The 13,782-nt window shown below is 31.0% G+C and overlaps 1 protein-coding gene across 1 annotated transcript in view; it reads left to right on the top strand.

Moving 5' to 3' along the window:
- The window catches only part of LOC129963500 (glucose dehydrogenase [FAD, quinone]-like), a 42,884-nt gene that overhangs the window by 22,269 nt on the left and 6,833 nt on the right, over window positions 1–13,782 (top strand). Inside the window, exons 9-10 of the mRNA XM_056077925.1 lie at window positions 5,693–5,841; window positions 9,314–9,491. Of these exons, the coding sequence (XP_055933900.1) occupies window positions 5,693–5,841; window positions 9,314–9,491 (327 nt within the window). The remainder of the gene's footprint in view (window positions 1–5,692; window positions 5,842–9,313; window positions 9,492–13,782) is intronic.

The following is a 13,782-nucleotide window of genomic DNA, read 5'->3' as shown; positions in this document are numbered from 1 at the left end:
AAGTCGTTCTCTTTGCCCTAGATGGCGCTACTTTAGAAACAAGAGGCGCTCTTCCTCAGGCTTTAATCGGCTGCCTTCGAACAGTGGGCTTGTCCATGGCAAGTGCCATAAGAAACAACAACAACAATATGAGAAATCATCAATCACCAATAGATTTGTTTTGAAAGTTTAATGCTTTATGTTATTTATTAAAGCTATTTTTAAAAAAAAATTAATTGAGAACATGCTCTAGATAGAAAATAAGCAAAAGTCAATCATTCATAGATAAGTATGTTTAATATGCAGCACAATATTTACTAATAGAAGTCAACTTTCATCGACATAAACAGAAATAAAAAAAAAGAGATACGTTATTGTGGTTCATTTTTAGTCAGCAAAACTAATGAAAATAGCTATTGAGTTCTAGTTCTAGAGAGGGATGGCATGATATTTCTGCAGAATTACATGAATAAGTTTCATGTTAATGAAAGTGTTAGCCAAGTATCAATGACACAGCCATCATAACCGAGTTCACCATGAAATAAATTTTATGTTATACATTATGCAACGGTGTCCGTTGCAATCGATTTGATTAATATTTGTAATTTTTTTAATAATCACTCTTAAGTATTCTCCTTTTTTTTAAGTTGAACTGTGCAACCCAGACCGTATATACAGCTATTTCTTCTTGATGGAGATTTTATCATACACGCATGACTTTCAGAATTAGCATTAGCCATGTCGTGACTCACATTGCCGAAATGTGGTTTGAGATTCTGCTCCTTTCTATTTGTATTTATCTCTATTTACAAACCATTTAGTTTCTAATCACATTGATTAGTTACACAAATAAAAACTTTTTCCAAATTTGAAATCAGCAAACAAAATTCAATTAAAAATGAGTTTTCATATACCATGCAAACAAATTCGTTTGCCAGCCTGTTTTATCTTTCATTTCACGCCGAAAGCATTAATGGATTAATAGTATAAACCAATGTTTGTAGTTTTCCCTCACAAGTTAAAATCAAGCAAATCAATTCAAGGGATGACATTCCGTGGTTTCTTTAAAACCAACTTATTGTTTATCAAATCTTGGTCAAGGATTCTTTATTTTTACATTTATACCTTGTTCTGACAAGCTATCATATGGATAATACAAAATTTTTACAAATGACAATGTCCTTATCGCGGATATCATAAAACTACACTAACTTACCCTGAGGCACACGAGAAAAAAACTTTATTATCGGACCGCTAAGACAGTAACACTAGCGGTAACTGTGGTTGAGTCCTAAAAACCAACACTAGCCACGGTACAGCCTTTCCCGAAGGAAATACATCCCGTCATCGATGGAAAGTAACCAGCCCAGGTGAGAACGAAGCATTATGCCGGAAGCTTCTCATCCTCACTTTTGAATCGGTTATAGAATTATTTAAAGCATATCCTGTGTATTTCCATTTGTAAAAGGGCCTTCGTAAAAAAACTGGATTAAAATGCTTTGCATTTTAATTTTCGCATCTCAAGAACACGGAATATTATTGCTGGTAGAGAAAGAAAAAAAAATTATATAAACAATGATTGTGGGTATTGAAAACTCCATCTCCTGTGAATAAGCATTCATCAGCCTTCAAAATGTTTTTAGATTTTCTTAATACTGTCTATGTTCTCTATGGTAAATTGTTAATCATAGAGAACATAGATAGCCTTAATTATTAATTAGTTAATTATTACTTTAATTGGTAAAGTTGCAGAATACTATGCTCTTTGCATTACATAAAAAATTGGATGCTTTTAATGTACTCAATAATTGCTCAAGCAATAGACACCCTCATTATTTCCAAATTTACACTTGCAGCTCGAAGCTTGTACGTAGGTTGGAAGGATCACAAAAAGACATATAGATCGTATATTAAATAATATTCAACATTTATTATTTTAATATATTATAAATTAAGAACTGCGCAGAGTCGATTTTAAAAACTAAAAAATGCAATGACCTTTTTTTGTTTGTTTCTTTGTTGTTTTTGTTCTTCATTAAAAAAATGTAATTTTTCAAAATGGAGTCACGTAAGAATCCGCAATATCTGAAAATTTTCTCTAGCATATTATCATTTTTATTTTCCATTCCTCAAATACCTCAATTTCTTATATAAGTTATTCTAATATATATGTATATATATAGTGTGAGTAATATATATTAGAATAACTTATATAAGTTAGAAATTGAGGTATTTGAGGAATGGATAATATATAATATGTAATGATATTTTAAACTATAATTTCAATTCCAAATCAATTCCCAGTTTCATCGTAATTTAGCCCATATCAAAGTCATTCTAAAATATTCACTTATTTCCTGATCCCATTCCACTTATTCTATTTAATTAATTCAAGAGAATCTATGTGAAAATGCTTTCGTCAGCGGTTCCCACGAGTTAAAGTATAAAAATTACTGATCTAAACAAATTCTTTTTAAAAAGATTCCTGCGTTTCCCTTGCTTGTTTGGCGCATGGAGAAATCCCTATCAGAATCTTAATAGCATATTAGCACTGTAAAAAAATATATTCACTATCGATATTTCATGTTACATAAGACCAGGGTTAATTTATTTCTGTCTTCTCTTGCCTGATCTGTTGCTGTGAGTGGACGTGCTTTCCCCGCGCCTCTTGGAAATAAATTATGCATTCCCGGGATTGATTAAAGCGAATTTGAAAATGCAAAGTGTCTTCAAATCTGCCATCTGCTTTGAAAAAAATATTGTGCTTACATTATATATATATATATATATATATATATATATATATATATATATATATATATATATATATATAATCATATTGATAAAATTCCTTAAAATCGACAGCGGTATGGTTTTACACAGTCAACAGGCCTCAATAGCAAATAACGATGTTTATTAAAACAAATACACAGACGAGATGTACACAAGCAATATGCAGCAGCACATTTAGAACAAACAGCAGCCCACAAGTAGTAATCGATAATAAACGACAGTCACAGCACACAAAGCGACCAGACAGAAATCAGCAGGATTAGAATTCTGCGTGTCTATTCACCGAGATCTGTCTAAATACCTGTTATTGTCCACAGTCTCCTCGTTTTAGCTGTATCCAACTGCCGACTCATTACTAAACGACTGAATACTCCCCACATGACTCGATGCTGCTTCAATAATTGTCTCCAAAACTCTCTGCACTGTACCAATTCTGAATCCACTAATTGCTTGAGCTCCACTCTACACTTGGTTTGGCTGGACTAATCTAACTAATTCCGCACTGACTCATTATACGATTCTTTATGAGACTGACTTTGGCTTCGATAGCCGGCATTTTACAGCTTTTCAGAGCAGGGCACAGAAGATTCTCGAACAATCAAGTATAAATTGCCTCTTATTGGTCCTACCACCATAATTCCTGAACATTCTAGTATCATCCATTTTGTGACGACAGTCACCAAATAGTCACTAAGTTTCTCGCTATGCCTAGGGGTCATTGATCCGGCATCCCAACAGCATCCAAAGAGCTGTTTTCCTACGAAAGAACTAACTGTTCTAGGAAGCAGCATTACAGATTCGTAACATATATAATATATATATAAATAAGTGATATATAAATGAGTGCTTACATATAAGAAAGAGGGGAGACTGTTGTATTTTGGACATACTATATCTCGGATTACTAACCCTAATCTCGGTATGCACTGCCACCTTTCAGTAAACTGGTGAATTTTCTCAGGAAATATTTGCTAGCACTTTGTAGAAATTTGTTATTATTTATAATTCAGATCTTATTTACGAATGGAGCAGCTTTGAAAACGCTTTTCTACTTAGAAAGTAAAATTTTTGAAGTAATATTTTCTTAAATTACAAACTTAAATAATTGTTTGAGAATTTCTCTTATTTCCAATAGGTGTAGTACAATTCGATGTGTAACTCTCTATGTTATGTAAGTTCAAACAAAAGGTAAAATCATGTTAGAACTATAACCTCTCGCTTCATTTACATAGATCATAATCATATGCAATACCATGAATACACTTATCCAAGATGTACGATGTCAAATGGAATGAAGGAAAAGCTGGAGAAAAATATGCAAGCCTATTTACGGTAAGGAAAGCTGCAAGAGAATTTAAAGCTAGAAAAGAAAAGTTTAACAAAGACCTAAGCCTACGATTGTTGAAACTTTCTTTAAAAATCTCGAAGACTCACAGTTGATACAGATACTTTTCTTCTTTTCTTCTTCTCATTTGGAGTCGAGGCGCAACAGCATGCATTATATTACGTCTATTTTGTATATAATTATAATTTCCTTTCAGTAATCAGAATACAGTTTGGCACAGCATAGTCAACACCATTGCTCTTATGCCAATAAAATCCAACAAATCCAAATCCAATTTTTTTCAGTAATCAACATTCTCTATCTTATTATTTATAAATAATGGAAACAAAATCTATTTACATATTAAATGGTATTAGATTTTAGTCACTTAATAGAAAAAAATATACAAGTTATGAATTCTAACTTATTATATACGACTTCTTATCCTATTAATCGTATAATGAAAAATTGTTGGCATCTTAACACATACGGCTTAAAAAAAACTAAGAATTAACATATATTGAGTTATAGCTCTTAAATCTAAACAGGAATCATATACAAATTTGCTTTAAGAAACAGTTTGAGCAAAATTAAAAATACCATTGTTTTTTATTAAATTGTATATTTTATACAAAAGTATAAAATAAATATTGAACTTGTACAAAAACAAAAGAAATGCAACGTGTCGTTCAGTAAAAATATAATGGAGAAATTTAATCATTTTTATTACAAAATAAAATATTTAAAATGCAATTATAATCATCTATTCTAAAGACTTGAAATAAATCCTTTTACCAATAAAGTTTAAAAATTGCCTTGCATTCAAGATGATTTTAAGTTCTCTGGGTTTTGCCCAGATATACTGTCCCACAGACAAACTGTAAATAACAATAAGAAAAGTGCTGTAACAATAAAAATAGTAGGCCTTTTTAATTTCAAAACAATCACTTAAATGAAAAACAAATTTTTCATATAACCGAAAACAATAAAAAAGTATTAAGAATAACATTGTTATAAGCAGCTAAAATTTCGAGAAGGGAGGAAATTTTTTAAATATTAATAAAAAAAATGCAATGAAAATATAAGAAAAAAATTAAGAGTAACATTGTTATAAGCAGCTTCTTTATAAATTGAAAGGAAGAAAGGGTTTTTTTTTTAAAGATTTAAAATTTAGTTTTTTATGTTGGCAGCTGATTTGCGATCTGTTAGGCATAATTATCATTAATGAGGGTTTTACATTCGGTCAGTTAAAAGCCGCCAATAGGCAGCACATGCACAGAAAGATTTATATTTGCCACAATTTCATAAATAGTTCAGGCATTTCATGCTTGGCTATAAATTGCCGTTTTGGCGTCTCTGAAATTTTCACTGCAATATAATATTGAAATAATGGATATTTACACTAAGAAAAGCATTATTTAAAATTCTCGAATCCAAATATTACGGATTATTGATGCCACTAACGGAGTAGTATCAACGTTCAAGATGTGTGATAACTAGATCTCAATAGTTAATTCCAGAAGAAATGTATGTATGAATTTGAAGAAAAGTGTTCAATTATTTAAAAAGATTTTAGACATATCCATTTTTTTATAGGTCCATTATCGTCCGTAGAATTTATATCAGTGATAGCGTTCTTGAATGGTAAAGGAGTCTCGCCAAGAGAAGATTTTCCAGATTATCAGCTTTATTTCATAGAAATAAACAAACAAATCGCAAAGTATCAGACCGGTCTAAAACCTCTAGTAAGTATCTCTTTCAGGAACTAAAAGAATGTTTGATATTTAAGTATGTCACAGTTTTAACTATATCTGACCTACTTCCAACACTTGCTTGCTTTAGACGCACACCATACCGATAAAAAGAGCATGAGTTGTTCTTAATTGTTTTATTCATACTTTTTATATGCTTTATTCATAATTTCATTCTGTTACCAAGAAATGGTTCTGGTTTGTTATTTTTATAACCTAGATATCAAAACAAGGAAGACAACACATGTATATGAATGAGAGGCACCAGTTATCAATTGAAGATAATTAAGAAAGAACTGAATTAATTAGATTCCCTCTTTTCTAATGGATAGGGTAATATTGTGGGATCGAATTACCTTTATTCCAAAGACTGGAATAAAGGTAATTCGATCCCACAATAAGAGATTTCTCTAGGTGCTTAAGCAAGGAGTTGGGTATCTCATTTCTTATTTTTATATAACCCACAATGGCGACGCCAACACTGTAGAGAGATACTGCATACTTCCATCTTGTCTTAAAAGAAAGGCCTTGCACAAGCGATGAGGATTATTTACAAGATTTTTTCTTAACATAGGCAGTACTTAAAATACAAAGTAATTAAAATTAAAACGTCTGCCTGACTCACATCACTGGGATATAAAGATGGTAACACACCCAACCCATCTACCGTGAAAAGTGATTACTTGCATAATTCTATAAAGTGGTGTATTATATGTTTAAAATGTTACACACAAATTCATTTTTGTTCAAAGACAAAAAAAACTTTACAAAAAATAGTCAAGTTAAAAAACTAAAGAATAAAAGCCTAAAGAATTTCAAGATTAAAATATGTAAAAATAGTTGCTATCCCTTATCGTATGAATCTCAGTTTACAACTTGTTGAAAAAGTGTTTCATAAAGGAAGACAGGAAAGGAAATATTTGGTTTTTAAATAACTCAGACAATGTCATTGTATTCAATTAACATATACCACATCCCGTTATATTTTAACTGTGTGACATATACTGACTGTTTATTGGCCTTTCTTTCAGTCTATGTTTTTATATGACAAAAATCCTATAACACGATTGGTGATAAAATGTTAATATTTATCTGGTTTTATTTTATTGAACCTTACGTCAAAACGATTGTTTTACACATCCCAAGTGACGAACAATGTCATTATATTCTATTTACATATCCCCCGACCCCCCATTATTTAACTGCGCTACATATACTAACTGTATAACTGCCTATCTTTCAGTGTTTTTTTATATAACACAAATCCTATAATGCGACGTGATAAAATGTTAATATTTATCGGGTTTTTCTTTATTGGGCCTTTTGTCCAAAGAAATGCTTTTACCCATTCTGAGTGATCGCTACTGTGAAGCCATATTGTTATTTTATATTCCTTAGCTCAGACGACGTATTTCGGCAAAGCTTGTGTCATACAGAGCCAGAAATATTATAATCAAGAAAATGGAGAGGAAATTTGAAATATAAAATAAATTCTTACTCTTTTCAGTTTAATTTTTAATCTTCCGAGGAAGAATTTGTCTAATTTAACATTGACCAAAATGTAAATCTTCAGTAAAAAATGAATCATGGATTATGAGTTATTCATGTAAATCACTGTGAATACTTAAACATCAGAGTCGAAAACTTTTCATTTTAATGCTTTCTGGAACTAAATAACATAAGTGAATATAATGCCGAAAGGAGTCATTTTTGATGCCTTCGAAATTTTTATTCCAGTTAAGTAGTTAATATATATTGATTTACAATTTACTTAAAATAATTTTAAAATTAATTATAAAATTACTTGACAATTGAACGATTTCATTACCCCGTCCCCTTCTCTAAGAAGAAAGAAAGGATACATGAGTTCAAGATAATAAATTTGTCAGATCAGAATTTGCACAAATTTGGACTCGTAAAGAATCATGGAACATTAAAAAACAATAAAGTAGTCGGAAAAATTGCGCTAAATGAAAATCATGTCTCGTAACATGAAAAGAAAATAGCATGTGAGTGTCGTTCAAAGTCAAGATCTCAGAGAAAATCTCAGACTTTGTTTAAAAATTGCTGTTTGATTGGAGACTCTACTAGTGTGTTGTCGACAACATTGCGCTAGTATAATATTCCCAGAATTTAATTATAAACTAACCAGTTGATTTCATTCAATGTTTACTCATTGCGCGCACACTAACTGGTAGAGAATTTTTGAACAATTTAGAGTTTCCATAAAGTTAACCATCAGTTGAAACCTGGAAATGGAAAATGCGAAAAGAATTTTCTGGTGTCAAAAGCCGGTAAATACAAAGGTTTGAACAACTGGGAAACATCGGATTTTTTCAATTGATTATAGTTGTTGAAAAAAGCGTCGTTGTAGCCAGTGTCATAAGCAGAGTGATGTCGCACCTGAAGAATGTAGTATCATCAGAGCAGACATGAGGATTACTAGTATAAAAATAAAGTAAGTGTCGTTAACCTGGAAAAGGCAATAATTACCAAAATTGGAGTTAAACTGCTTTATGCTCTTCTGTAAAATTTCCAATTTGCCATTTAGTGTATTTCTTAATTTCAATCATCAAATAAAAAATGCATTAAAGAATAGAAAATAAGGAAATTAAGAATTTACCCTTTTTAACCAGTTAACTGCTTTGAAATTTTTTGGAAAATTCGTATCTAATTGTGTCGCAAAAATTTAGCAATTAGGAGTATACTCGTTAAATACAGAGTATGTATAACATGAAATTACGTTGTAATAAAATGACTTTTTTATTACAACGTATATTTTATTTCAATAATCACATTTATTTTTTACTTAACCCTTTCTAGAGCGGTGGGAAGTAAGCTTCCCACCAAATTTATCAATCTTTGTATGAAATTATGTAGTTTGGCATACGTTCTGACAAATTTTTTGTAGTAAAACAGAAACTAAGACACTTCAGTTCTTTATCTTACACAAAATGGTGTGTCTTGATTTGTTACTTAAATATTAATTAATTAATTAAATTTAATTTATTTAATCAGCTAAATGAATCCCTTTTCTTATTCTAATTTCAAGCCTAAAAATATTTAAACATAATATGACTAGAAAAAAAATGGCCCTTAAAAGGGTTAAACTAACATACATTTTTTTTCATATGAACGAAAAGAAACATAATTTACTTTAGAGAAGGGTATGAGCAAAGTATGGTACAACGCATAATAATCTTTTATTTGATCTTTTGGTTTAGACTTGGCCTCAAAGTATTTTCAACATTTTGAAAGCTACAAATACGTTTGAGTTTTTACTAAAAATGTAGCTCAAACTGTAAATTGTCCCTATTTATTACTCCTGACGAATAAACTCGTCATAACTCAAAAGTCTGCGCTTTTTTTTATACTCGTCAAAAACAGATAACTGGTAAATATACCCATAAAAAAATGTATTTAAAAATTACTTTTACTTTGTGATGTTTATTTTATCTTGTTTCAGTTATACGATTTGGCTATCTCACCGTACGAAAATGATCCCTTGTTTGCATGTTTGAGTAGCATATTGCATCCCAAAAGTAGAGGAACTGTCAGACTGCAATCCACCAACCCTTATGACCCACCTTTAATTGATCCCAACTATTACGATGATCCTGCAGATGTTGAAGCCGTTGTTAAAGGTAAAAGCAATTACATTTCAGATTTGCAAAGTAGTTTTCTTCTTATACGAAAATAGCCCCATGGCGTGAATCACTAGTAGGAGCCTAAAATTAAAGTAGCTGTCAGATTGTAATCCACTAATCCATACAACTTTCCATTAATCGATTTCAACTATTTCAGTGACTCATCAATGCTGAATATACTATAATGGTAAAAGTGTCAACAGATCTCTAAATAAAATCATTAATAAAAGTTTTTAAGACATTTTATTACTTTCTCATATTTTTAGTAAGGAGAAAGTACAATAATCTTCAAAAAATTCGAACTCGAGATTTTCACGAGTGTTTACGATTTGGGCCTCCTTGAGTTCCAAAGAAACCCTTCTGGAAAATGTCCGTCCGTCTATCAGTAACAAGTAACTCAAGCTAGATGGATGAAATTTAGTATACGGTTAGTAAATTTAGTAAACGACATCTAGATATAAAATTCGGTAAACAGATTTAAGATATCTATTGCGTAGACATTTATTAAATTTTAAGTCAAATCCAACAATGGGTTGGCCGTACGTCGGTCTGTACTTTCAGAAACGTGTAAACGCGATCCCAAAAATGCAGTGACTTAAATATATCAAATTTAGTATGGGATTTTATGACTACAATTGCAGTTTTGTGTCAAATTTTTGTTTCAGTTGGTTGGGGAAAAAATGCGTCTAAAACACATTCGATTTTCGTATACAATTAACCACATGTCAGGGATTAATCGCCAAAAAACAAGCCAAGGATGACACGGTAGATTCAGTAAACATGCTCATTTCACGCCAAAGGTAATATTTCGTAACTATTTTATGCCAATGTCATGCGAGAAAGTTTTAGGGAGACTATTCCCACTGTTTTTAATAATTTCAATGGAGCCTTTTCATAAGGGCATCACAGACAAAAGCTACTATATATGTGAAGTAGCATTTTTACGCTGCCTTACGTCATGCTGCCACTTCAAGTCATATTTACTTTTCCAGCATCAATTGGACAATGAATTTCGGAATTAAATTGGAACATGTCAACAATATTGTGACTAGAAAAATTCATTTCACTGTATAAAATATTTGGAACCAATTTGCATTAAAGTTAATCACGTGAAATGTGTCGTCCCAATTTAAATGCAAAATCCTTAGCATTTTGTTGTTGTTGTTGTTGTTGAAAGGGGGATGTAATTTTAACTTGCATTCACATCAGAGTGAGAGATAAAGTTATAATTAAAAGCTAGATGGTAGATGCAGGTTCAAAATTACGACGTTCATTCCAAAATGGCACTCGTGTTGTCACAAAACGAGCCTCCAGTAATATTTAAGATTAAATATCTAAATTGTAGTAATCAAAATCATATTCAGGGTGATGCCTGCATTTTTAAAATAAACGAAGCATCAACATAAAAAGTAGGTTTAATTCTTTCAAATATCAGCATCATGTGCGAACATGAAATTGATTTGGTAGGGATTTTTGGAGCCTCAAAATGCGTAGGCTGAAAATAAAGGGCATGGGTCGTAAGAAGTTATCGTCCGAAGAAGCGCAAAGATGAAAATGGGAATCAACACGAAACAGCAAGGAGAGGTATCGAGGAATGTATATATATTACATTTTTTTTTAATTTTAATTTTTCCAGCAGGCAAACAGTTTTGGAGCTCGAAAAATTTTGAGATGAAAAGAAACCGTAGCTTTTCCAAACGTTTACGATTGCGCAATACAATAGTCACGTGATCATTCCAAACACCAGTTTAAATCGAATTTTCAAAAAAAAAAAAAAAAAAAAAAAAAAAAAAAAAAAAAACAGCTTTGAAAAGAAAGCTTTGGAGCTCGAACGGTTTTAAACATAGGAGGAAATATATATATATATATATATATATATATATATATATATATATATATATATATATATATATATATATATATATATATATATATATATATATATATATATATATATATATATATTATATATATATAATATATATTTGGGGGGGAGGGGGGAGCCCGATCATAGTTTTTCTAAAAATCGACGTATGCGCAGTCGTCGCCCTTTGGAAGTTGTCAGGTGATTGTTTCTAACAGGTTGAAACTGGTTCTGGCGTCGGAAAAAATTTTAGAATTCGATTATGATTAGAAAAAGAACAATGTTCTCACATGATAACTATAAATTTGCGATAGCATATTTCAAATTTTTAAAAAAAAACTTCTTTTACTTTTCGGTAAAACTAAATTTGAAAGGTAGGCGAATGATGAAAAAAGACAAAATTGATTCTTCTTTGGTTTTGCTTATTTGTTTGTTAAAATTTTAGTTTTTTAAAGTATATAATGTAATGATATCTCTTAATCTACTTTATATTCTGATTGAGTTCCTAATTTTTATCTTAATTTAATCCAGATTAACTTCATTTTAAAGTGTTCTCTTATTTGCTGATCCAAATCCATTTTTTTATTTAATTAATATTACACGTGCTCTATAAAACTGTTAACTTCAGCATTTTATCACACTTCGAGGAAAGGGATAAAAACTCCTAATGTTTACAACATTCTTTCAAGGATACCCAAGATTTTCTTTACTGAATAAGCACGTGTCAAAAAAATCCCCATCCAACTCTCATAGTAAAATCGTTGAAGGGAAAAATTTTGATTCTTTTACTCCCGTGTCGCGATGTAGACTGACGTATCTCTTGCCGCTTTTTATCTATAGAAATTATGCCACATGAAATAAATCGAAGTTAAAATATCAAAAGTCTCTTTTTTTCGGCCACGCAATTTCTAAAATATATTTCCTATGTATATATAATATTGCAATATGTAATATTTCTGTAAGCAATCTACTTAAAAGTGCAACAAAAACTACAAAAAAGTTTAAAGCGGGTAAAAGTATCTGCCTACATTTAAAAGGCAGTTTTTGGTCAAAATTCACAATTTTTTTATTGTTTTATTTTAAAACCCATTTATTTAGGTTTCCACATTTGCGTTTTAATTCTACGATAATTAAAAACCTAGATATGTGATTTTTTATAAACCACTATAGCTGAAAGCGAAACCGGAAGTTGAATGTTTTTCAACATTTTGTCAAATACACGCTTCCCTGAATTATAATTTATTTTATAATACGTTCTATCAGCAAGCCACGCGTATTAGAATGCGTTTTGAGTAGTTTTTATGCCGAAAATATGGGCAATTATATCTGCTTTTGAACATTGTTTATATTTGCAAAGCATTTTCAGCACGGCAAATGAAAACTTTAAACAAATTTTTTGAAAAACGTGGATTTCGTAAAAAATTTCATACGCAAAACATGATATCTTAAAAACTTATTAATATATTATATTGAAATTTTGCATATGCGTTACCTTAAGTCAGCGATTCTCAACCGCGGCCCCCTTCTAGTGTGCACATTAGAAGGGGGCCGCGAGAATATCCAAGAGAAAATATTATTTAAAAGAGAAAAAGAGAAAATATGACTGAAAGGAAAGCACACATACACATAGAAAACAAAATACATTTCGACAAATTTAATAACTTATTGAAGTAAAACAACTTACTTAATCAAAACATACTAAATTAAAAAGAAATTTAATAATTATTATTATTAGTGACTTCCTTGGGCCTGTCTTGCAGAGCAATGTTTTTCGAAGGAAGGCTTAATATTAGAAATAGCCAGTCTCAGTTCTCGAATATGTCGACCAAGTACCTCAATTTCATAACAAATAAACTATCGCGAAAATTCTCGGCCTCCTGTCTGTTTTCTTCTTCTAGGAAATGGCGATTTCGTCTCTTAATTCATAAACACGTTGCAAAAATTTCCCACGTGATGACCATCTTGCCTCGCAATAAAATAGTAACGCTGAATGTACTGAACCCATATCTTCACAAAATGCGGAAAAGATTCTCGATTTCAGGGGTCTCATTTTTATATAATTTACTACGGTTACAACTGATGATTGTTATTGCTTGTTATATGATTTTAATTTTAATTCGAAGAATTCTCTGAGTTTGTTGACGTACTCACTATGAAGCGTTTCCGAATGTCGTTTAAGTTTATTAGGTTTCATGCTGTCTGCGGCCAACAATTTTGAGCAAATGATACACAGGGGCCTTTTTTCTTCATTTACTTCAGTACTGGTAAACCCAAAATTTAAGTATTCTTGAGAATATTTCCTTGATTTTATTTTCGGAACCACGCTCGTCTGTGTACTTGTTGATGCTTGACTATCGTCTAATGCTTGCTTACTTCTGCTTAAAAATTTATTCATGAGTCTGCATAAATCTGCTGCCGTGAATA

The sequence above is a fragment of the Argiope bruennichi genome, chromosome 3, assembly GCF_947563725.1.
Source record: "Argiope bruennichi chromosome 3, qqArgBrue1.1, whole genome shotgun sequence".
NCBI classification, from domain to species: Eukaryota; Metazoa; Arthropoda; class Arachnida; order Araneae; family Araneidae; genus Argiope; species Argiope bruennichi.
Note: the sequence above shows the minus strand (reverse complement) of the source record. Positions and strands in the feature narration are given on the sequence as shown.